Source organism: Idiotropiscis lumnitzeri, chromosome 6 (assembly GCF_059441095.1).
Source record: "Idiotropiscis lumnitzeri isolate Australia: NSW breed Sydney's pygmy pipehorse chromosome 6, RoL_Ilum_1.0, whole genome shotgun sequence".
Taxonomy (NCBI): Eukaryota; Metazoa; Chordata; class Actinopteri; order Syngnathiformes; family Syngnathidae; genus Idiotropiscis; species Idiotropiscis lumnitzeri.
Window position 1 is genome coordinate 20,961,227 of NC_142396.1, and position 26,112 is coordinate 20,987,338.

The window sequence follows — 26,112 nt, forward strand, 5'->3', positions numbered from 1 at the left end:
GTTTGTTTTTTTGTTTTTTTTGTCTGTGTGATCAAATAGTAGCTATGTTCTGAAATAGGCGGAAGGCACAGCTTCGCGATGGGAAGATTTATTTTGCCATTGTAACATTAGCAACCAGCATTGCAACTTCTGTATCTGCATTTCAAGACAAGTCCAAATTTCTTTTCTTAAAGTCAAAATCCCTCTTTTGACCAAGGATGCGGTTGTGTACGGACCTGGCCAATCACATTCAAATTCACGTAGACTTAGTCCGTAGAAACATGGCATTATTGAAAATGACTCCAAAGAAAGTTCAGTTCTTTTAGTAAGATTCTCCTGACTGTTGCGTCTTATACAACCTCACTCAGTTCCGCAAAGAGCTTTTGCACAGAAGAGTGAGCAAATATTGCTATAAATCCAGATGTGCCATGCTGGGCTTATTCCTTAAAGGAACAGAATATTACCATAGGTTAAAAGTCTGCACATGTAATTTATATATATTTTTGGGGGGTTTGTTTTTGAGTTCCATAATGATTCCCTGCGTTTTCTCTTCCGCTTATGCTAATTAGCCTTGTGGGTGAGCTCGGGTTTATTCCAAGGGACTTCGGGCGAGTGGCAGAGTACACCTTTAACTGGTTGACCTCCAGTCATAAGATACATATAAAAAAAAACGACCATAAACATGCACATTCAGATTCTGACGACATAATAGACCCTTCAATTAACCTAACACGCTTAGTTTTTGGAATTGGGAGGAAGCAAAGGTACACAGAAAATGATTCCACTTGGGCTCTCTTTTTTATTTTTACTCCACAGAAGCCTGTTGTGTGTAGACTTGGGCCCTACCAATACCACTTTTTTCTCCAGATAGAGTAGGAGTACAAGTACATTTCAGTACTTGCCAATACAGTGTACGATACTCAATATTGACGTTGCGTTTTCCAGTTTGATCAAAATGTTTTAGTTCAATCAAATATTTTTTAAAAATGCAAACGTTCCTTGAACAAGGCAGTTTCCCTCAAAATAAACCGCTTGTTATTACTGACATTTTAACATCTGTAGGAGCTGCATGTTTTACTAACAATCTTGCCACGCGTCACTTAAATCTTGCATGTAACAAGTTATTTCAGTTAGGCGGGATCTCATTCTGAACACTAAGGGGCAATATACGAAAGGATTACAGTAATACGCTTGACATTTTACCTGCATGTGTTAACTAGAAAATAAACTGTATAAAAAAGCAAACAAGGCAACTACTTGACGATGCCACAAATGAAGAAATGAAACTGAGAGAGGACAATTTCAGTGATAATTTATCACACCCTCTCTTCGCTTTGCTCGATGCGCTCAACGTGGTGTTCCCCAACTGACTGGTTCACCCTGAAACTTGGTGCTTACCGAATGGCCCTTAACTGCAACTCGCAGGTTGGCTGCCTCCGTTGCTGCGCAGATAGCATTAATCATCCATTTTGGTGCGCATAATTTGCAGTCAGCTGAATCTTTATTAACGCTGTTTATCAGTGTTTAAAATAAAGAATCTTCACAGAGCTGACAATGCTCCTACTCCACCCGCCTGGAAGTTATGTCAGGTTGCTAAAGTGGTACCGGGTTGTTAGTATTGGAGCATTTTCTGCAACTACACGCATACTGCATTGGCCATCAGTATCAGTGACGATAAAGATTGAAATCAGTCAAATGAAGTCAATTGAAATGGACTTGTAAGGAGCAGAAATGTTGGCTAGTCGGTTATCACAGCATGATCTGTAATACATGGATAATAGTTTTTCTGAATATGATCAATACGTTTTGCCCTTCAGGAGCCCCATTTTTTACGGTTAGTATCTTTGAAGGGCATCTTAGGCTATCAGGATGAGCAAAAAGTTAAAGCACATTTACCAAACCCATCGTGCCTTGAAGTGTTTTTTTTTTTTTGCACATACAATTGTAACCCTCCACAAATGCTTATTGGATGCTCACTTTGACTTGAAACATGCATCCCCTTTTACAACCAATCATATGAATCCTTTACAAACACTGACTCGTTTGCGTTAATGCCATAAAGTCACAATAACAAATGAACTGGATTAATTGTAACCACTAACCTGATTATTTTTCTTGTAAATAACAAAAATCAGTTTTTCACCTTAACTGCAAATATGAGGGATGAATATAAAACACTTTTCTTCTCTTCCCCATTCATTGCAACCATGAGTAAACATGCTCATTCACTTTTAATGTCTGTGTGACCATTGTGTCTCTGCTTGCTTTTCTGTTTCAGTTGAGAATGGGGAACACTGCGATTTTACTGTGTTGCGCAACATGTTAATCAGGTAAGAGTTGTTCAAGAATAAGCCATTTTAGTCTCACCCACAAACTTCTCAATTATGCTAGAGAGATGATTCATGTCGACTCCAGTTGTCTTTGTTTCAGCTTTTCTTGCAACGATAAACTGATTTGCTGTGAATCTTCAGAATATACTACTCTTTTTGTTTTTTCCCCTTTCTTCTCTTTCGTATCAACAGGACCCACATGCAGGATCTGAAGGATGTCACCAACAATGTCCACTATGAGAATTACCGCAGTAAGAAACTTGCTGCTGTCACCTGTAATGGAATGGATAACACCAAGACCAAAGGACAACTTACGAAGTACGACCCATCTCTTTTCTCAGATTCAAATATTATTTATTCATGTGCCTACTTGAGTTTATCATATGCATTCCCATCCACTCTATGATGCACAATACAAAAGTACATAATGGAGGAATTTAATTCGAAGCCTAGAATTTTGGCACACTAACAAATCAATTTTCAGATTGTTTGGCCAAATATTGCTTAGGTTTACTACCTATGCTTCCTGACATCCAAGCCGGACGCCCAGAAAGGCTAAATTGTGCCTTCTCTCATACCGCTTAAATGTAGCATCTGCGTTGAAATAAATACTCTGGTAACCTTGGGGTCACAATATTAATATTGAGCAACATGGATGGTTCGATTTGGCTCACAGAGGGGATAGTGTGATTAGTGATTTTTGCTTAACAAGACAATATTTACGGTCTGCAGAATTCTTGAAATGCGCTTGAGAATTTAATGTGTTGTACATAGTAAGCAATCCTTCAGAGATGAAAACAAAATGACAGCAACATTCATTTCCCAACACTTCTCAAAAATATTCCTGTTTACACAGCTCAATTTAGTTTTGTGATTGGTTCAGTTTATTTCAACCAGAATTATTTACGGGAGTCCACCGCTATGCTACATAAGTGTCTTTAAATGTTTGTGCATTTTACGCACTGTGGGCGAGTTAGTTTGCAAGTGAATGAGGAGCTGGGGATGAACAAGCCTGTCAGTCGAATGAGTGTGACACGTCACGTGACTGTTCACGCATCGGCATGAGTGCCGGATGACGCATAGATGGACAGGTACATCATGGATACAAATCAATAGTTAGATAATAGGCTGATATACAATAGTAAGATTATTTCACGGTGTATATACTACAGAATTTACCTACCTACCTTAACATCCGCATAAACATCAATGACACCAGAGAAAGCAAAAAAAAAAGTGAGAGGGGGCCCGTGTGAGCGTGCGTGTGCACCAGTGGGGGGCCTTGCATTTCACCCATATGCCTTCAGTGAAGTCCTACTTATTCCAACTTGAATAAATCCACCTCATATTACCATCATTTATGACACCACGGCTGGAGAAATAATATACAGAAACACAGTTAAGCACTACTGAGTGAGGGTTGGACGACCTAGCTTCTCTTGAAAGGTCCGACTTGAAAATGGCCTCGCAAGTGTATCTGCAGTTAAATCTACACTTTTCCCTCCTGCCATTGTGATTAAAAAAAGCAAGAATATATTTTAGATTGTCTAACGTTAGTCAGTTGCGACTTTTGGGTGTGTTGATTCCGCGTAGCGCTGTCCCCTCACAAGTAATCAGAATCAGAAATCCCTTTATTGTCATTGTACTCAAGTGTGCAACGAGATTAGAGAGCTCCCCTCTCCAGTGCAATTCAACAATAATTCAATTAAATATATAAATTAGATAAATAAGAGAATAAATAGTGAGATGGAAAATAATACGAAATAGGACATGTAAAAACACATCACGTTGCTGTTCTGCAAGGTAAGGGTGGTCATGTGTGCGTGTGAGAGTTTAGAATGGAGATGGCTCTTGGAAAGAAACTGTTTCTCAGTCTATTGGTCCTTGATTTGATGCACCTGTAGCGCCTGCCAGAGGGCATCAGGTCGAACAGGTGGGAGTTTGGGTGGGTATTGTCTTTGACGATATTGAGAGCCCTGCTGAGGCACCGGGCGGTGTAGATGTCCGACAGTGAGGGGAGAGGGCACCCAATAATCCTGTCCGCCTCAGTGCAGCCGCTGTACCAGGTGGAGACACAGTACGTCAGCAGGCTCTCGATGGACGAGTGGTAGAAGGCTAGCAGCAGCTTCCTGTCCAGGTTGAATTTCCTGAGGACTCTCAGGAAGTGCAGACGCTGGTGGAACTTCTTTACCACTGCTGTGGAGTTGTGTGTCCAAGAAAGGTCATTGGAGATCTGTACTCCCAGGAACTTGAACTTGGGAAGGAGGGAGGTGGAGACCTGAAATACGGCCTCCTGTACAAATACGTTTATGTTGTGAACTGAAGCAACTTAAATAAAAATGACTGATGTCGTTTTGAACAGGAGTCCCTTGGCACAGATGGAAGAGGAGCGGAGGGAACATGTGATGAAAATGAAGAAGATGGAGGCGGAAATGGAACAAGTCTTTGAAATGAAGGTTAAGGAGAAGAAACAGAAACTGAAGGATTCGGAGGCTGAGGTACAAGCGTGTTTTTATGCATCAGGGGTCACCAAACCTTTAAAAAGTGAAAGCTACTTCTTGGACTGTGATTAAGTTGAAGGGCTGCCATTTTTGTCAACACTTCTAAAATGAGAAATTTGCTCAAATTACATTTAATAATATAAACAATAATGTTCCAATGAATGATATTCATTTATGTGAGAATTTCCATGACCCCATGCCACAATAATTAGAAAAGCAGAGAAATATCACTAAGCAACACTTGATTTTTATAAATCCCTGCCAGTGTTCTAATCGTCAAATGATCACTTCCCCTACGTTTCTAAAAAATCTGAATATGTCATCACTGGTGAGCCAACGGGCTACTCATGTGGGGCACCACGTTGTTTACCTGACTTTATATCCAAATGTTCTGAGCCTGTTTGCATTTTATATCTATGTTTGCTGTTTCAACCTTCAGCTGGAGCGACGTCACGAACAAATGAAAAGGAACTTGGAGGCGCAGTACAAAGAGCTTGAGGAGAAGAGACGAGTTTTTGAAGATGAGAAGGCCAACTGGGAGGCTCAGCAGAGAATCCTTGAGCAGCAGAAATTGGATGCCTCTAAGTAAGTATTCGTCACCCGCAATCAGCTTCAGCAAATGAAATGGCACAGGATTGCTATCGCTGATGCGCTTCGCACAACGCAGTCAGGCGTTGACCAATCCGTTCATTATGTGCTGCATACGCAGTTTTCAAAATGAAAATTTGTCAATTTGGGCACAGCTCGGCTGTGATGACAATTGGAGAGGTGGTGGTGGTGTAATTTTAGAGCGTCGTTAGCAGGAGATTGTTGGCTGGGTTGTACCCTATACAGTAAAAACAGCATAGAGAAAATGGAGAGAAAAATTTTTCTATCCCAAGCTCTGGGACATATGAAAAATGTGGTTTTGACGTGGTAAAAAGAAGGCGCTGTGAAGCAGCCACTTGCATCACAACACAGAGCCTCTTCTCTGGCCGGCCAGAATTAGCCTTTGCCCTGCTACAACTGCATGCACGGCAGTCGACCGTGACCCGGCAAAGCTCCTGCCTGAGAGGCGGTAGTCTGCGACACGGAGGGCAACCACGACATGGAGCCCCTCTTGTATTGTGCCGATCGTTCTTATATTTTTATTAGGGCTGTCAAAATTAAATCTGGATTGATTAAAAAAATTGTAACTCAGTTTTATTTACTTGAAAAATAATTTGCATATCTTGCAAAGTAAAATTCAAATACGGTTCCATATTAGCTGCACGTCATTTCAGAACAATACTGTGTTCAAGTTACCACTTGGCCTTGCAAACCAACACCGATGGAGTGTAATGCTTGTGGGCAGAACTAAATGTACTGTATAAGTTTTGAGGAATGTTTCAAGATAAATGCCTATAAAGATGACTCTGTTTAGATCTTATTCAGGGATCAAAGAAAGCAATAAGAATACAATACAACCAAGAACAGTCTTTGAATTTAAAAATACTAATAATTTGTGAATTTGCATTCATTCCAAGATATTATTCAAAGAAACATATGTTAGAAGCATCACAAAAAAAATAGTAGTTGAAAATTGTGATTAATCGCAATTAATTACTGATTTTTTTTGTGGTTATTTAGTTAAAATATCTGACAGCACAAATTTTTGTAGGTTGAAATGGACAAGAGTAGGAATGTGCATATGAATTTGGTGCAGATTGGGCTGAGTTTTCAGACATTTAGCAATGAAAAACTTTTGTCATGTATGCGAGGCTGTCCTCTTTGATGTGTCCACATTGTTTTGCAGCGTACGCACGGTGGGTGTGTCAGCAGTCTGGACAGATGCTTAAATGACTAGTGCAGGTGCGCACTGTTGAATGTGGCCCTTTTCTAATCAACCTTTCTTGTATTCTTTTCTAGGACTATGGAGAAGAACAAGAAGAAAGGAAAAATCTTTTGAAGAACTGATTTTGTTCCTCTCAAGTACCAGCTGTGACCCTAAAATGCTTTTTTCCCTCTCTCTCACTCTCTCACACATATACGCACGCTTACACTGTTACTAATCTAACATAGCATTCTTTTCTTTGGCATTTTAGGTGCGACATGGGTACCATCTACAGTCTACACAGTCATACCAAATGTTTCTGATTTAACATTGTGGATTTTTTCTTTTGAGAGAGCGAATTCATCTTTATAAAATTGTGTTCCTCCTTATTTGTCCTGACAAAACCGCAAAGCCCGAGTTCTTCTAAGCTACATACAGTCGAGCGTCAACGCATGGTTGGGGACCATCCATGTAATTACTTTTTTTCCTGTGTTCTCAAGATTTTCTTAGCTTCCGTTCTGCTACACTCTTTGTGACTGAATACACCATATAGCACTAAATATCTTTGGGAGTATGTTAGGTGAATGCTTGGTATATGTGCAATGCTTAAAAGATGTATTAGACCACCTTTCATAAAAATAAATATATAAATAGACTGCAATTTGTTTTTTTATTTGAACAGATGTTAGACATATTTAAACAATTTCACTGTATTCAAGATTGAATACTAATTTGGCATCTTGATCAGAAACAATTCATGTATTAGCGTTAAGAAGCCTGACAGTTAAAGATCGTACTGATGTATAACCAAAACCTTAAAAAAAAACAGTTGTGTGATTTGCAATGCTATTGATTTTGGGCAGCTGTCAAACCCTACATTGGTATGGTGGTCTAATAAATTGGAGCACTACACGTGAAGTGAACTGATTCGGGACTGCGACAAAGTTAGATTGGAGAAAAAGACTCAAGTCCCATTAAAAAACTAGGCATTAAATTGAAGGCAATGCCTTTACAAAACATACCCGCATGACTGAAGTAGTGTCATTTAATAGAAGAGAGGGAACTCCTCGACAGAGCTGACACTGTCAGGTTCTCAACATTGGGGACTATGTCGATGGGTTTCATCCTCCTTATTTGAATTGCCTTCGGTAACTGTCAGTTAGCAAACAGACATTGTGCTCATAAATAACAACACACATATTTGTTTCTTTCTTCTCAATGGCAAACTATTAAAACTGCAGGTGAGGTGAAGTCATGTTTACCATCGGGGGGAAATCTAATTTACTCACCACCCACTCATAACATTCTATGGTTTTATTTGATTAGATCTGAAGGCATTGTGTTTGAGTCAATTGTGTGTTTAAAAGTCTGTGTCGCTCAAAGGGGGCCAGAAGGATCTGTAACAGCTGTCAGTTTTCCTTGCGATGTGTGTCTTCGAGTCAATCTGAAGCTATTATGCAAAAGCCTCATTGGTGTCTATATGGAGAATTTTACAGATTACCATGATAACTAAAAAACAAAAAAAAGGTTTTATATTGTGATGTAGCTGATGAGTGTTGTCAAGGACTTGAACCAGAGTTTGGCAGATGTTTTCTCTTGTGGTAAAATAACCCAACTGGGCAAGTTAAAAAAAAAAAAAAGATTTCTCAAATTTTTTCTCCGCCCTGCACTCCAAAGTAAAAAAAAATAGAGGTTTGAAATAGCCCTATATTACTGGAATATTGTTAAAATGCTTCCACAAAGCCAACTAAAGCTTTTTTGTCAAATAGACTATTGAGGCCAGAGGGCAACACTTTGAACCTTTACTATTTCTTACCCAGAGTTGTCATGTTTTATTTTCTTATGACAGTGAATATGATGCTTATGGAAAGAGGACAGCTCCTGTGTAGTTTTCTGAACCCTTATATGAATCCATTATCTTACTATATTTTTCCATACTGCATGGAGCATTCTTGGTGCATTAAAACCAGATGCTAAAGGGACAAACCCGAGACCTTAGCACATAAATATTACTTCTTGCTTCTGACTGTGATAGATAACATATATTGTGTACATATTGGAGGCTATTCAGTTGCCTTTTCTTTTCTGTGATGTTTCTTTTGCTTATTTTTATTTCAAGAATTCTTAATGCCAGAAATAAGTAACCACAGAACATGTCATTTGAAAGTTGTTGAATAACACCTGTAATATGGTTAAAACATTTGAATTCAGCAATCTTTTGATTATATTTTTTTCTGAGATAATCAATCAACAAACAAGTTATTAATTAATCTTCACAAAAGTATTTTTTTTCCGTGGATGTGTGAGTGTTACAATTTTCTGGCCCTTGTGGTAACTACATTTTTTTAATTGACTTTTTATGTTTATAATGTTTTCTCCTAGCTTGTTTTATCGGGTCTTCTGTCTGTTACTGTACATTGACAATATTAAAATAGACAAAGTTTTAACCCCTATTTGTCCAGAGTGTCCTTTCTTTAAAACAACTTTTAAAATGGATTGCATACAGCAGGTGTGGGCAAACTACGGCTCGGGGGCCACATGTTAAGTTAAATGTTTTAATCCGGCCCGCCAAACTTGAAAAAAAAAAAGAATAAACCTTGTTAATGTTTTATTTTCCAAATACAGTGGTTTTTCAAAGACATATATTGTTGTAATGCTTTTGTTCACTTTCATTTAAAATCAAATGTATTTATTTTCTCCGATGAGGCGAGGTTACCATCCATCTGCTCCTGGTTCGGCCCCATTGTCAAGTTTTAGAACCCATTGTGGCCCGCCAATCAAAAAGTTTGTCCGTCCCTGGCATACAGTGTAATATAATGACATTTTTTCTAGTTTAACAGACGACACAGTTGCCTCCGATAATCTTCAATTGTCTTATTCCCACAAGCATTAATGCACATTGAGGAGCTGCTGTTGGCCACAGCTCACAGCCACTCACTCAACACACTGACTGCTTCTCATCTGCAAATTTATTTTCATATAAAGGACCAGAAACTTTGTTTTTTTTACTGAAACAATGTGGAGAAGAGTATTTTCATTTTCAAATGGATATAGAAAAAAAGTACTCCATCTACCAAAAACAAGTTAAGTTATGATGACCAACTCTCCCTCACCACCATGTCCCATACGCATCCCTTGCCTGATATTTTAGTTTGAGGAGGAATTCCCCGGTTCCTCAAAATCATGCACCCATTACGATTTTGCAGATGAAGATGGAACGCGTTACAGTCGACGTACTGGAGTTGCCGCTGACATCCAATGGCAAGCAATATGTTTTGGTAGTTGAAGACTATTTTTCCAAATTTGGCAATCTGTATATCATCTGTGATCAGAAGACTACCACGGCCGCTCAATGTCTTCCAGAACCATATTTTGGAACATGGGGTGTTGGAAGGAGTCACTGCAAACAGATTATGGTGAGACAATTTGAATCAGATGTGGTAAGACATTTGTGACGGATGTTGGACATGAAGAAAACTCATACCACTCCATATAATCCAAAATTGGATAGTATGGTAGAGAGGTTCATTTGGACACTGATCGAGGAGTTGGCTAAAACGCTGTTGTCATGTGAGAAAGAGTGGGACTCTCTCCTGTTGCAATTTCCCTTTGCTTACGACATACTCGAGCACTGGGTTCACACCTCTCACTCATGGTAGGGAGGCCCGGATGCCAGTTGAAGTGGTGCTGGGGCCAATGTTGCAGGGCAGCCCAGAGGGTGGCTTCCCGGCGGACTTTGCTAATTCTCATCTCTGGGGTCTGGAAACTGCTTTTCGCCAGGCTAAGTGTAACAACATTGTGGTGAGTGAGCAGCCGAGTGCTTTTTATGATTCTGAATTAAGACATTTGTGGGGGACTCATCTGCAGACGGTCCACTATGACCTATTGTGATGTTACAATTTGTCGGTGTTTTTTCCTTATATATATATATATATATATATATATATATATATATATATAGAGATATATATATATAAATAGATATATATATATAAATATATATACATATACATTTTTTAACGCAGTCAAATATTTTAATTCAATTAACTCCATTTGATTTACTTCATAAAAAATGTGCATACTTTTTGCATATTGTGCCATATTAGCTGTACATGTTGAGCAAGTCTCAGAACAAAACACTGTGCTCAAGTTACCACTGGGCCTTACAAACCAACACTGCTGGAGTGTGGCACTTGTGGGCAGTTTTGAGAAATGTTTAGATGAAAAATGCCTGTAAAGATGTCTCCATTTAGATTGTATTCAAGAATCAAAGAAAGCTATTATAACAGTCTTTGAATGATTCCGATTATGATTCTAAATATACTTCATACTTGGTGATTTTGCATCAATTCCAAGATGTTATTCAAGTAAATATCTGTTCCAAGCATCGCAAAAAAATAGTAGTTGAAAAAGTTGATTAATCGCAATTAATCATGGAATTTTTTGTGATTAATTAGTTTTAAAAAAATCACTTGACAGCAATAATATATATATATATATAATATCCAAAAAACATTGAACTGTGTGGTTGGCTTTGTGCCTTGTTAGGGATGCGTTCTGATTCTCTTGAATGTTAACTCCAGCAATAAATCTCGATTTGATGCAGAGCAGCAGATTATAGCTTCAAACTAATTCATGATGGAGTCCCTTTTTCCAGACAAATAGAAACGAAATAAAAATCAAGGCCCTGTGTTCATGTTTTATCTATTTTAGGCGTACCATCACCACTTTACAGGACCACTTTTAAAGCACAGATTGCAGCCCTAATGCATAAATGGGCTGTCACTTGTATAGCGCTTTTCTACCTACTGTACTCAAAGTGCTTCACACTACCTACTGATGACATGACATCGGGAGCAACTGGGGTTCAGTATCTTGCTCAAGGAACTGCTCACATGGGTTTCATTGAAGTTCTCAGGGACCTTTTCTCATTTTTTTGCAGTTGTGAGCAGAGTGACCACATTCAGGCAAAATATTTTTAAAGCCAAGTTTTAATCTATGTTTGCTCTGAACAAAGGACTGAATTAAAATCTCTCTACAAACAGAAATGTTTATATCCAGAGGGCATCGATTGACAAAATGTTTCCTTGTAATAATGCTATGTTTTTAAGTACACTGGCCTCAACCGCTGTGGAAGATGCAAATACGAAATTATCTGTCATTGTAAGTCTTACCATGAGGATATGGTCCTCTTTGTTGGCATTCTTGTTTACAGGCGAGCATTGCTTTACACGAGACCTGCTTTAATTTATGTACAGTAAAGTTGGGCATCCATTTGGAGCTACTGCATTTCTGCTGTTGTGGATAATGTGGTTGTTCCACAAATGGGCAACTTGCTGCAGTTCTTTCTGTTGAAGAGAACGTGACAACAATAATTAAATTGACTTTATATTATTATTTCCTCCCACATTCCAAAGACATGCATGTTGATTGAACACTCAAAATAGTCCCTAGATATGATTGTGGGTGTGGATGATTGTTCGTCTTTGTGTGCCCTTAATTGACTGAGAACCAGTTCAGGGTGTACCTTGCCTACTGCCCAAAGGCGGCTGGGATGGGCTCCAGCACGCCTGCGACCCTCGAGAGGAGAAGCGGATCAGATAATGAATGGATGGATGGATTATAAGTCTGTATAAAACATGCAAACATATACGGTTTTATGGACAAAAGATGTGAGTGGGTGAGTGGGGGGTAAAGGGCTTTTAATTTTACCAACCAGTCTTTATAAATTCATTATCCAAGCCAAAGGCGACAACATTTGTGATCGCAGTGAAGGTTTTTGTAGGACTACAGCAGAGGTCACCAACCTCTAAAATGAGAGCTACTCATAGATACTTAATGCAGGGGGCTACCATATCGACACACAATTCTGAAATAACTAAGGTGCCCAAATTATAGTTGTTCTATGTGAACACTGCCCACCTCTGAAAATAACCATAGTGAGGAGGCAGAATTTCCCAAAAAACACAGAAAGCCAATTTCTATAGGAGGTAAAATCTATATGAATGTAAATATTAATAAAGCAAACTCTAACACCATTAGTTTTGAAATAGATGAATCCTGGATTTTGTGTCATTATTAACAAAAAGTGGTTGATTATTAGGACATCTGGGCAAGGTGGGGTTGGACAAATGTCATAGTGAATGATAATATCTAATTAACATCAAATATACCCATATAGCAAACTTTGTGGGAATTAGTGTTGAAATATGGTTTGGCTTAAGTGTTGAATCTACGTTGAAACTAAACGTTGAGCTTTCAATTTTTTTAAACCAACCAAAATACAATGTCGATTCATTTAATCAATGCTGACAAAATGTTGTTGAACCAACGTTGATTGACCATCAGTCTTCAACTAAAACAAAACCAAAAAGAATCGACCTTCTTATCCCTAATTCAACATTGATTTTACATCTTTTGCTATCTTGGTATTCAGTGTGAGTTTGAGAAAATGCCCCGACATTGTCCACTGCGTTGTTTTGCATAGCAACCATAGTTCTGATTCGTTCTATTATTCTTGTACACAGAGCCAGACAACGAATAGAACGCAAGAGACTTTTTGAGTGATTGGTTTGCAAGCCAATCGTATCGCTGTTACTGCCTGAGTGGCAAACCTCTCAAATGCTGTGTGTGGGGGAAGGGATCGATGCTCATGACTGGACGGGAACGCCATCTTGAAAAGTGTCCTCCATTGCCAACTAGTTCACGTTGCTCACATCCAGTCACTTTTAAATGTTTGATTCCCCATCACTTTTTTTATATGTATTTATGTTTTCCACCTATTATTGCTTTTGGAAAGGTACTCATGCCGGAGACTCGCCGTTCTCAAATTTATGGGTAGGTACACTGGCTACAGGAACGACTTGTCAGCAGTGATTCTCTAGCCGGCAAACAGAAGCTGTGCATGCATGTTTCAAGTATGTAATAAAAATCAAACAATATTATTGGAGCACTGAAAAAAGGTGATTTTGGTGCCCGTGGCTGGCACAGCTGATAGTTTCGTTTCGTTTATGATTGTCGTCGTTGTTGCTAGTTTGACAGTTGTGCGTTACATTTGAGCAATGCATGCTTGTTACGATGCAAAATTACATTTTGCACAACCATTACGAAGCTTCCCCGCTAATAACAAACAGAGCGTGATGATCATTCTCGAGAGGGGCCGAGGTGATCTGGAGCCTCCTAGCCCGCTAGTGATTACTACTGCACATCTTGCCAAACCTTGACGAGTGAACCTGCTTGTCGCATTTCTCTTGGCTGGCTTTGCTCTACCGTAGCAAAGTGTCGTTGACCACCGCTTCCTTGTGTTTCACTGGAGCTGAGTAAGTTGAAATGATTTAACAATAAACATTGACACTTTCGTCAATGGGAAATAAAAATGACCTCCTGACTCTGCCTGAGCAGAAAATTTAATTCGTATGTATTTCTCTGTCACACCTTAACACAGAGCATCATTTTAGCCCACTCAGTGCGATTATTGCCAGCGAGCCGGCACTGGTCTTCTGGGGTGCCTAAGCAAAGTTTCCTTTGTGGGCCCTCTAACTAATCAGCAGCACCAACCGTTCCGCTATTGATGATTCTAAAGCCCATCATGTCAATGTTACTGCAGCAATCTCTTCATTTATACTTTTTGTCATTGCAAAAACAGGACCACTAAAGCATTGAATCCTTTATAACCTGCTACCACTGTGTCAAGTCAGGACTACACCCCAGAAAGAAAGAGACATTTTCCTGCCTCCTTATGCATTTTAAATCTGGTCCAGTGGAGTGAAGTCATTGAATTTACTCTTCAATGCAATAGACTGATGGCTAAAATTTATACAAACAAAATTGTTTTAACCTAATAATAGATAAGAAGAGTGAGAATTAATGCATTTATAAATTATATGATAAACGAGCCCAAAGAAAGTATCTGATGTAAATTAGTATTATAGTATCATAATGAGTACCGATACCTAATTATGTATATATATTGTATATATATATTTTTTTATTTTTTCATGGTATAAGATCATATGTACCATGTAGATTTAGGATTGTATTTTTTTTATTATCGTTGCTGCCAAGTTATTAAATACCTAATATTGTAATCACATTGGTACCAACTAGGGCTGGGCGATAAACCGAAAATTTACCGTTACCGAAATTTATTACAATGACCGAAATCATTTTGCCCATGTCGGTAAATTCGGTGTTAAAAAAAAAAAAGAAAAGCCTTTTCTGTCTGCGGCAATGTTCATGCCCCTTTAAGACCGCAACAGCGCCTCTAGTCACGTGACTCTACCAGTCTGCTCGAGAAAGAAAACAGACGTCGCTGTCGTAGCTGGGATTCAAATCCAGAAGCTTTTTCACCACCCACAACACAACCATGCTGTGCTGAAAGTTCAAAGTGAGAAGCAAGGTTCGACAAGTGACAACAGCCCATTAACGGAGGCAACACCATACGAGAGAACGTCTCAGAGGTGGACGCGATAGCCTAGCACATAGCTAAAGATAAAGCTCCTCTAGTTACAGTGGCGTGCACAGGATTTAAACGCTTCATGAAAGCCGTATTTCCCGATATGGACTACATCGGGCCGGGAGCATTTATCGTTATCGAGGTAAAATTCCTCAATTTCTCGCGATATTGATTTGAGGTCATATCGCCCAGCCCTAGTACCAACCTAATTTTAAATAAAATAATAAATACATAAGTAAATAACACAGACATGGCCAAAAAAACACATTTTAAAGTCTCATATATACAACAAACTAGGGATGTAAAGATGAATCGAAAATCGATTTAATATCGATACAATCTGCTCAAAATATGCATCGATATAAAAGAATCGATTCTCTACACCGCTCACCTACGCTACTTAATACAATGTACACTTCCCCTTCATAGCAACACAGCAGTGATAAAACAACATTAAGAAAAAACGTTGCGGCTGATGCCCGATTTAATTTACAATATCATCATTTCTGACATAGCCAGCTGTAGTTAGCACGCACGGGCTACCGTCCGTCTGATGGAAAGTCACACGCGATGTCCTGGTGTAGTACGCTAACATAATGTAGCGTCTACTGTGGATTGGTGGTTTTAGTCAGTGAACTCACGTGTATTAAAAACCAAAACATAGTTTTTATTTATGCAGGATTGACACCGAAACGGCAAAAGTGCTAACTTGCGAACTAGCATATATATATATTTATGTATTTATTATTATTCGATAATTTATGATCTGTTGATGTGTTATAAATTGAAGAGTATTTTACAATTGCTGCTTACAGGTGTTGTACTGCTGGACGGGTTCCGCTGTTGTGATATTCTTCTCCCTTTTGCTGCCGAGGCTAGAAGTGCTGACTAACCTGGAATGGGCCACACATGTCACACCGCAGAACAGCCTTTTTATTAACCTGAGCTTGGGTGTCCGGACTAGCCACAAAATAGGTAAGTCGATGAAAGTTGCCATGTATTACACCTGAAGTATGACGCACAAGTAAAGTAATTGCAGTACTTTATTGTTATTCAAAATTGTCTCTTACTAAACCATGAAAAATAAAGGAGTAATGTGTGATATTAAACTAAATAATAAATGAAAGGATGTTGTATGTAAAGATTAACCATTTCAATGGTAGTTGCACACAATTTAGTCTGCTGTTTCACAGCCAGAGGCAGAAAAAGTCCGGCTCTTATTTTGCATGTTCTAAATGTTCTCATTCAAACTCAAACTCGCGCCCAAAATCTCCATTCGCTATATGTGGTGACATTAACAATAGTTCTGAATCAACTCAAACAGGTTTCTAAGTGTGCTTCTATAGAGCTAATATGGCACGGTTTATGTACACCAGGGATGGGAAACTTAAATGCTGGATGGGGCCACAATATTTCATCAGTGCGACTCAGAGGCTACATAGGACCACGCACTTCCTAACCAGATGAATGACAAAAATGCCACGTTAAATGGAGACAAAATACTGTATGTGCATATGTGCAAAATACATGGTCTTAACTAGGGGTGTACCGATACAGTAAGTATTCCCACCTATGGGCCGCTGTCAAACAGAAATTCCCTCACCCGGAAACAAAACGTATGCATCAAATTTTCTACTACTATATTACATTAACGCTCGATTCCTCACAACGTAAATTCCGATATCCGGAACCCGGAAGCCATAGCGAAGCCCGCAGTAGCGCAAACTCCTGCATTTCCCACTCCATACAATGGAAAAACTTTGACCGCTTCGCCATGATCGGACCCAAAACGACAACATGTAAAAGGCTTCTTTGGCATGAGTTTTACTGAAATTGCGAAATATTTCAAATCCATTCATTTACATTTACGTCTGAAGGTCTTGGCATCCAAACGAAGCAGAACGGTAAATACCGTGGAAGAGAGTGAAATGCATCCGACTAAGCGAAGCGAGATACAAAGTAAAAAAAAAAAATGATTCTGGCTCAGAACAATTCCGGCAATTTACCTGTTCAGAGGCTTGACGGCCGAAGTATAGCGGCGTAAATGAACGTGTCCTGCAATGCTTTAACTGTTGTCGTGCTAAAAACTCTATCTATGGGCGTAGAGGACTTCGAAGCGTCCCACGGCTGGCTTCAAAAGTTGCACGATGTCAGCTGAGCAATGCCGTCTTGTGTGGTCAGGGAGGGAAGGTAAAGTTACAGAGTGGGTGAAAGAAAAAGTTGTATTTATGCTTTAATATACTTGCTCGTTCATACAGGACATTTACCATGGTCGTTTCCCACATAAGGAAATTCTGTTATGCGGAAAGATTGGACAATACAAATATGATTCCGTACTTTCTGTACAACATTTTCCACTTCCTATCCGATAACAATATTGCGGCTTAGAGTAATGTCCAATACAGATATCAGCAGATACGAGATCAGCAGGAATGATACAGGCTGTAGGTTTTTTTTTTCGTATGAATTGTTAGAAAAGACTTAATCAAGTTATACTATTAAATTGCATAACAATAGTCAGCAATGGTAGGTATGATAATGTGACCCATTTATTCCAAACATTTGGGTTCCATAAATTCAACATTAAACATGAGAATGTTCTGCACTTGAATAAAATAAATGGAAAATAAATCAAAGCAGGCCTCTAGGCTGTCTTTGTACTGATTGTGAATAGACAGATGCAACTTTTTCCTAGGTTTTACCAGCTCCAAAGTTGCTAAATACACCAACTTGCAGAAATTCACTTCCTTAACAATGTATGTTGATTTTCCTATTTTTAAAATTGTGTGAAGAACATTACAGCAGGACTGGACATGGGCGTATTTTAATGTACATTTGCTATTAATACTTCAAGGAACAAAACACTCACATAATAATTTACTTAACAGTGACTTTAATGCACACCTGCTCTCACATGTATTTTTTTGAGACAAATGCAGGACCCTATTTGAGTGCTGGTAGACATTTTCAAGTGAAAATATTCTCAAGAAAATATATAATTTAAAATACACCGTCTTAGCGATCCATCCATCCATTTTCTGAAGCATTTAAACTCTCCAGGGTCGTAAGCATGCAACAAGTTTTGTCATTTTTTTCTTTTGTTGATGCGCAAAATTGGACAACGTAAACTGGCGATGAAAATGTTCACTTTGTGCTGTGGTTAGCCTCAAGTACAGTTGCACTGAAGCATGGAGAATCTGAGCCGGTAACCATGTTTTAGTGATTAATAAAACGCAACAGTCCCAAACATAGCAATTTCTTGCTTGTTTTTGTTTCAAAATCACTCACAGAGACTTGACAGGTCCGTAATCCCGCTTTTGTTGACACATGACCTCCGCCGGGCGGCACGGTGGCCAACTGGTTAGCACGATGGCCTCACAGTGAGAGACACCAGCGGTCGTGGGTTCGATCCCTGCTCCGGCCTTCCTGTGTGGAGTTTGCATGTTCTCCCCATACCTGCGTGGGTTTCCTCCGGGTACTCCGGTTTCCTCCCACATTCCAAAAACATGCATGTCAGGCCGATTGAACACTCTAAACTGCCCCTAGGTATGAGTGTGAGCGCGGATGGTTGTTCGTCTCTGTGTGCCCTGCAATTGGCTGGCAACCAGTTCAGGGTGTCCCCCGCCTACTACCCGAAGATAGCTGGGATAGGCTCCAGCACCCCCGCCACCCGAGTGAGGAGAAGCGGTACAGAAGATGGATGGATGGATGACCTCCGCCACTTAAAGCGTCTACCAGATCCCACTGGTCGTGCGTTCTCCTCTGGGATGTTTAAAGTGCTCGTCCACTCGTCAATTTTTACTGTAATCTATTGTTGATTAAGTCGACACTATTTTAATATGTATCAGCGAAGGTCTAAATGCAGTTACAAAGGAAAAGAACACATAAATCGCAATCAGTCATGGGCACCGTATTCTGATTAAGTGAATGTAAAACACATGCGCCTTCAAAGTGGCCCAGGGATGAGACGCGCACACGTCACTGGCAACAATTGGTATTGCAATTAGGCCCAGTCTGAGTCATGCCTATTTGGTGGTTGTGTACATATTTTCAGGTTATGTGTGGTGGGTGTCTCGCTCAACTTTCTCTGGACCGGTGAATCAGCAAAGAGTGAAAGTGGAAAAAAAAAAGGAAATTGAAGCTTATGCCCCATAGCGCAGAATTTCATTTACGTATTGGTGATGTGTGCCTTAACAAGGGCGTGCCTGAGTGTGTAAAGTCTCGTGATAGACCGATTATTGGCCAGGCCGATTATCTGGGCCAATACCTGGCATTTTGCCGATTATTGGCATCTGCCTTTTAGATAACTTTCAAGGCCGATATATTAAAAGATGGCTCGCCCACAGGAACATCTGATTGTTTCCTTGTGCAGTGAGTAGCAGCCAATCAGCAGTAAACTGCCTGTTTGCTTTTTCACCTCGAGTCACATGCACAACTACAGACTTTGCCGAAATTTTAATAGACGTCAGTCCACTACAACTCACTCACATAAAAAACTATTTGCCGTAGTAAAGTTTAGACGTTTGTTTTCATCAAACTGCAGTTGAGCCTGGGTGCTGTGTGCCCTTTTTGTTAGACTTTTAAAATTAAATTGTTTTCCAAGATCTACAAAAAACTTTAAAATATTGTATATCACTTAAGTGGTTTAATAAACATGTGCTTAAAGGCATTTAAACGAAGTCTTTTTCTAAGTTTTGTAGTTTTTATTTTTATCAAAATTTTGATGTTTACCTCTTTTTTTTTTTTTCAACCAATAAATATCGGATTAGTACCTCCACGACTACTAATCTGTATCGGCATCACTAATGTTTTTCTGCTAAAAACTGACATTAAAGGTTTAATAGTGTGGCAGATCGATGCTGTTCATAGTCAGGTCTTTAAATTTGTCAGTCAATTTTTGCTGAACTAAATTTAAAGTATCGGTGTAATGCTTTGATGACACAGAGTTTTGTGTGTTTGAATCTGTTATAAGACTAACGGGACATGAATAAACTCCCATTTGTCTCCATTTCTTAGGACAAATATGTTTTGGAAATTTGACCTCCACGCCACATCCCACATTGACACTCTACTGGAGAGGGACGATGTAAGACTAACCGATGTAATGGAGGAGGAGGATGTTCTGCAAGAGTGCAAGGCCCAAAACCACAAACTGGTTGACTTCCTCTTGAGACCAGAGTGCATGGAGGACCTTGTCACCTTCATCACGCAGGAACCAAGTGCTGATGTTGAGGAAAACATTAAATACAAGTAAGATTATATCATGTCAACTAGGGCTGGGCGATATGACCTCAAATCAATATCGCGAGAAATTGAGGAATTTTACCTCGATAACGATAAATGCACGATGAATTTCCCCCGTGGACTAAAATCTAAATAAATGCAGGAAATGCATATTGACTGTTTTTTCTTAACTGACCAACTGGTACACGTTACTTTCAATGAAAAATAAAAGTAAAAAAATCATTTGTATAAACATTCCAAATATCTTGCTTTGCATGACTTGAACGATGTCACAAAGAAAAAGGGTACCTCTTGCAAAATCTTTTTCTGCAAATAGATTGCGCCAAGATGCTGTCATGATGTAAATAATGCCAAATAAAAAAATGCTAAAGAAAATGTCAATGTAAGCCAAATAAACAAGTGTGCATCATCGGGGGAAATGTGCCGTCTCGAGTACTCTGGTGCGCAGTCGCCACTTGTCGTCTATGTAATGCACAGTCAGGCTCAATCCGGGATCCATGTTGTGACCCGACCACAAGTTGGATGTAGATGCAAAATGCTTGACATGTCTAAACTCCCGGCCCGATGTAGTCCATATCGGGAAATACGACTTTCATGAAGCGTTTAAATCCTGTGCACGCCACTGTAACTAGAGGAGCTTTATCTTTAGCTATGTGCTAGGCTATCGCGTCCACCTCTGAGACGTTCTCTCGTATGGTGTTGCCTCCGTTAATGGGCTGTTGTCACTTGTCGAACCTTGCTTCTCACTTTGAACTTTCAGCACAGCATGGTTGTGTTGTGGGTGGTGAAAAAGCTTCTGGATTTGAATCCCAGCTACGACAGCGACGTCTGTTTTCTTTCTCGAGCAGACTGGTAGAGTCACGTGACTAGAGGCGCTGTTGCGGTCTTAAAGGGGCATGAACATTGCCGCAGACAGAAAAGGCTTTTCTTTTTTTTTTTTAACACCGAATTTACCGACATGGGCAAAATGATTTCGGTCATTGTAATAAATTTCGGTAACGGTAAATTTTCGGTTTATCGCCCAGCCCTAATGTCAACTATAATCAATATTTCCAATCAATTTAATTGATATACAAACAGCATTTGGGGGGAGCATTCATTGAGTCACCGCCAGCCCTCTCAGTTTTATGCTGTTGATATAATATACTGTAGCGGCGTGTCAACGGCAGTGAATGAGTTAAGAACCAAAAAATGTAGACTCACTTGATTGACGTATAGGACAGCCAGTCATCCACGTGTCACATGCCTCACCGTGCATGCGCTTGAAAGGGCGCTATCTGGCAAAACTAGCTAACTAGCACTTTCCGTTTTGGTCCGTCTACTCTAAACTTAATAATAAAGAATAAAAATGATTGAGGGACCAAATGGGCAAAGTATTTCCATACAGAGTGTGAGGAGATTTGGCCGGTAGGAAGCGGGTAATGCACACGCTTGCGGTTTGCCCACCGCTGGAGAATGACACGCCAGACAGAGGACACCCGAACACTGACGAGATGCCGGGGGCCCTCAGATTGGTGCGTCACATTCGCCGGTTGGTGGTAGTGGTGGTGTGGACTGAGTCAGTCCGCTCAAAAGAGAGAAATGTGGTGTGCCTTTTGGGGCCGTTGATAAAAACATTTTCCAAGTACTGATCCAACAGGACTGATGTTCATTGGGAAGTGTTCAGCCGACTCGCTATCAGCAGCAAGTCATCAGAGTAAGGATAAGATACCACTAGTTATATTGTGCAATATGCAGTTACACAAGAATTTTATTTTTCTTAAAATAAATAAGGAAGATAATTAGGATTTGGTTAATTTATATTTATTATATGCTGAGAGTCTTTGCGCCCCTGATTTAAAAGAACCGTCCCACCCAGTTTCTTCAAATCAGGACAAAAATCATGACGGGGCATTCAGGGCCGCCCGTTGCTTGACAGCTTACGTCAAAGTAAGAGAGCGAGAGAACAAGCATCTAATTTTATGCTGCTTCTACAGATGTGTGCTTGTATGAAGTACTCCGTTTGGAATTTCTTTTCAGAACTGTTTTTTTTATATACTTTTCATTTATCTAAGATATTTTATTGACTGCTATATTTTTCATTGTAACAGGCCTAAACTTAAATAGTTATGATATATATATAAATTCTTAACCTAACTCCATACTTTTGCCCTTGCTGTATGTGTTTTTAGGGCATGCCTTTTACTGTCAAAATTAACCCTCATTATGTCTGGTTTATCATTGCTTTATTTTTGCTCTTTTTTTCCCTTTTCTTTCTTTACCAGATATCCCAACATATCGTGTGAGCTGCTTACGTCAGATGTGAGCCAAATTAATGACAGATTAGTGGAAGATGAAAAACTGCTGATGAAATTGTACGGCTTTCTCCAGAATGAGCCACCTCTTAACCCACTTCTGGCCAGCTTCTTCTCGAAGGTCTTGTCTATTCTTATAGGACGCAAACCTGAACAGGTGAACAGGGAAGAAAATTATGGGATGGGTGTTGGAGCCCAGCAGAAAAATGTAATGCTTTTGTGTGTTTAGATTGTGGAGTTTCTCCGGAAGAGGGAGGACTTTGTAGACCTGATGATCAAACACATAGGGACGTCAGCCATCATGGACCTGCTTCTCAGAATGCTCACCTGCATTGAACCCCAGCTGTTGCGACAGGATGTCCTTAACGTGGGTAGCCAGATTGTGCAATAATGATTTTGGATTCATCCTGCGTTCACTTAAATTAAACCAAACTCAAAATACAAATTTAGTCCGTGATGATGTGACATTGTTAAATGAACTTGCTTGTTGAGTGTAAAATGTTTTTTGGTGATAGTTCATCAACAATATGTGTTGTGATGGACACATGAACAATATCAATAGAAAACAATTCAGGAAGCCTCGGGTGTTTTGCGTGTTGTATGCAGAGATTACAGTGTTTGAGCCACCATTACAAGCATGTGCGCAGCCGACTCAGACATAAAAGAAATATAAATACAAACAGTTAAACAAACGAACAAATGTGTGCAGAATGAGTGTGTGGTGCAACTTTGTTCGACCAAGCAACTCAGTAGTGACTACTAACCCGATTACTAGCCACTCCCATCCTCAGCATCAGGCAAGTGAAACACAAATGGACTAATAAACAACTTGACTTTACAAAAATGAGCCTGCAATAAGAGAGAGGATGCCTGAGATTTCCTTGCCAAGAACAGCACTCCTTGGAGAGTTTTACTTAGTTGCATTTGCATTGTATAAACTTTGACTGAAGGGTTGCATCTTCAACAAATAAGCATTTAAGGTGCACTGCTGGAGAAGCAACTTGTGCAATATGGAGAAAAATGTAGTGTTGTCATGGTAGTTTTGATGAATAAAATCCCTATTACTGTAGAGGCTACAATTGATGATCAGCTATGACCAGAGAAACATTGTTCCATACATCTCGGACCCCCTGTACTGTATTTGCTTATAATAGGTGGAAGTGTACTTTATTCACCTGATTTCGCTTTTCTCTTGTTTCAGTGGCTGAATCAGGAAAATATCATTCAGAGGCTTGTGGACATGGTTCAACCATCTCAAGATGAAGATGTAAGTTTAAACATCGCAATTTTGATGCCGCTATCACACTGGGCAACTTTGGTTCCAATGCAGATGAAACAATCTATTGAGATGTTTTCAAGTGAACCTCCTTTGCTTCTTTCAAAAAACATGTAATGAAGTCAGCGCGACTGCTCAGTTGCTCGGTTCTGTTTGCGCCCAATGATACAGTGTATCAAATACAGAAATAGCACCCTCAACTGGTACTGCGCCCTTTGATACGGCGCGTCTTTTGGCCGTAAAAATCCGGTACTTGCACTTGCTGCAAATTTTAGGGGAAATATATTAAGAGGCAGCCTTGAGCCCTGTTTAGTTTTAAAAGGATTTGCAAATAATTTATGTTTTACACAACTTCCCAACTTCATTGGAGTTGGGGTTTGTATTTTTAAAATGTTACTTTTTCTACTCCGAAAGTATTTCATGACATCATCATTGGGTCTTGTTTGTAGAATTTAGAGGACTTTTATTTCATTTTAGAATAAGTCATGACAAAATGTCTGAACATATCATTCTCATTATCATTATTATTATTATTAATTGTTATAAAATGTACTATTCACACAGAGACAGTCCAACGCCTCGCAGTCACTGTGTGAGATCATCAGACTGAGCAGAGACCAGATGTTTCAGGTCCAAGGATGCCCGCAGCCAGACCCATTGCTGGCTACACTTGAAAAGTATGTTTTGTTCATAAATACTGTGCTCTGCAAATGTATTTGCTCAATGACACTTTGTTCTATGGACCAAAAAGTGAATGTTTTGTGCGTAAACTTTGTGAAACCACATCAAGTATGATCATGGCCAAAAACATTGGCACAACTTTGCTTCATTCAGATGATGCACCACTTCTCCAAGAAAATTATTTGCATAGCCCTTAATCACAAGAACGTCTAAAAGGGCTTCACATGTCCGCACTCGACATCCCCTGATCTTAACCCCCCCATTATGATAATAATAATAATAATAATAATAATAATAATAATAATATTCCCTTTATTAGTCCCACAATGGGGAAATTTGAGATTCGAACCCAGGCCTCCTGGGGAGACTGGGTCCTGAACGCGGCGCCTTAGACCACTCGGCCATCCTGGCAGCCACTATACAATGTAATGGAAGGATGACTTCAGTGGAGTGGGTCCTCTCCCAGTTGAGAAAAACTGTATTCTCCATAGCAGCACCTCCAAGGATGTGGTCAGTGTACTGGTCAGTTACTGTCGACTCAAAACAGCTACTTCCAAATCACCTAATTCCACATATATAATTGGCCATCATCTGCATAGCAGTGAAAACTAATTACGTATATCTCCAAGCAGTAGCATGTAGATGCCAAACAATAAAGGTCCAAGTACCCACCAGGATGGATCATGTAATTTCGAAATTAACTTGATTAGGTGTATTGATTTTATTAATGACATAAATGTTTGTAAAAATCCTCTCTCAGGTTGCCTTTTAATGTTCTGATTAAAATGTTGTCTGATCGGTAAGTACAAATCTGAACAAATCATAACAATTCAACCCATATTTTTGTTTAAAATTTCAAATGTTTGAAGTGCCCCCTTATGGACAAGTGAGTTTTTATCTGTTAGTAATTTTGAAATCCAAAGTTTGAATCTATACTTGTTGGGGGTAAACTCTGAATTGTCGGCACACCATCGATATATTTTTGCATCTTCATCTTCCTCTAAATTGCACTTTTTAACAATTTCATTTAAGGCTACAATCATCAATGATGGATACTTTTTTGTTAAAGTTAATCTCCTGTTGTAGTTTAGTGTCAAACATTAATGCATTCAATGGGATATTCTTAATCGTTTCCTCCTCTCGGTCTTTCCGTTCTACTGTCTAAATCGGAGAGTGCATGCACACAAGCGATCTCAGCTGGGCAGCATAAAATTATTCCCGTAAACATGGATGGTTTGTACTGCTCTTGGTTTTCTTCATTTGTAATGTTTGTTATTTAATACTGGGCCTTTTGCCCATCTTTATCGTTCTGCCCCATTCTAAAAATAGCTTTTGTGGTATTGAAAATGGTAAACATTGGAATAAATAGAATCTGAGGGAGAATGGTCATTCTTATCGACTAAATTCTAGAATTAGAATGGAAAAAAAAAAAGGCAAAGCATTACATCGCTGTAAAGCCAATAGCAATTTGGTGTTTATAGGTCAGTAATTCTACATTTTTGAGAAATCTCTATGTAATACACAGAGCTTTGCACTTGACCCTTTTTGCTGGTTAGTCCT

The 26,112-nt window shown here is 39.4% G+C and overlaps 2 protein-coding genes across 7 annotated transcripts in view; both read left to right on the forward strand.

The window, feature by feature from the left end:
* The window catches only part of septin15 (septin 15), a 33,748-nt gene extending 24,693 nt beyond the window's left edge, over positions 1 to 9,055 (forward strand). For all 3 annotated transcript variants that reach the window (XM_088297753.1, XM_088297755.1, XM_088297756.1), the window contains exons 9-13: positions 2,258 to 2,309; positions 2,502 to 2,627; positions 4,672 to 4,807; positions 5,250 to 5,395; positions 6,698 to 9,055. In XM_088297753.1, the coding sequence (XP_088153879.1) occupies positions 2,258 to 2,309; positions 2,502 to 2,627; positions 4,672 to 4,807; positions 5,250 to 5,395; positions 6,698 to 6,737 (500 nt within the window). In that variant the 3' untranslated portion in view covers positions 6,738 to 9,055. The remainder of the gene's footprint in view (positions 1 to 2,257; positions 2,310 to 2,501; positions 2,628 to 4,671; positions 4,808 to 5,249; positions 5,396 to 6,697) is intronic.
* A 4,174-nt stretch (positions 9,056 to 13,229) lies between these two features.
* The window catches only part of ppp6r3 (protein phosphatase 6, regulatory subunit 3), a 43,806-nt gene continuing 30,923 nt past the window's right edge, over positions 13,230 to 26,112 (forward strand). For 2 of the 4 annotated variants that reach the window (XM_088298294.1, XM_088298296.1), the window contains exons 1-7: positions 13,230 to 13,439; positions 15,873 to 16,032; positions 20,074 to 20,307; positions 22,566 to 22,752; positions 22,825 to 22,962; positions 23,797 to 23,862; positions 24,436 to 24,548. In XM_088298294.1, the coding sequence (XP_088154420.1) occupies positions 20,081 to 20,307; positions 22,566 to 22,752; positions 22,825 to 22,962; positions 23,797 to 23,862; positions 24,436 to 24,548 (731 nt within the window). In that variant the 5' untranslated portion in view covers positions 13,230 to 13,439; positions 15,873 to 16,032; positions 20,074 to 20,080. The remainder of the gene's footprint in view (positions 13,440 to 15,872; positions 16,033 to 20,073; positions 20,308 to 22,565; positions 22,753 to 22,824; positions 22,963 to 23,796; positions 23,863 to 24,435; positions 24,549 to 26,112) is intronic. The other 2 variants (XM_088298295.1, XM_088298297.1) reach the window with 1 other exon arrangement.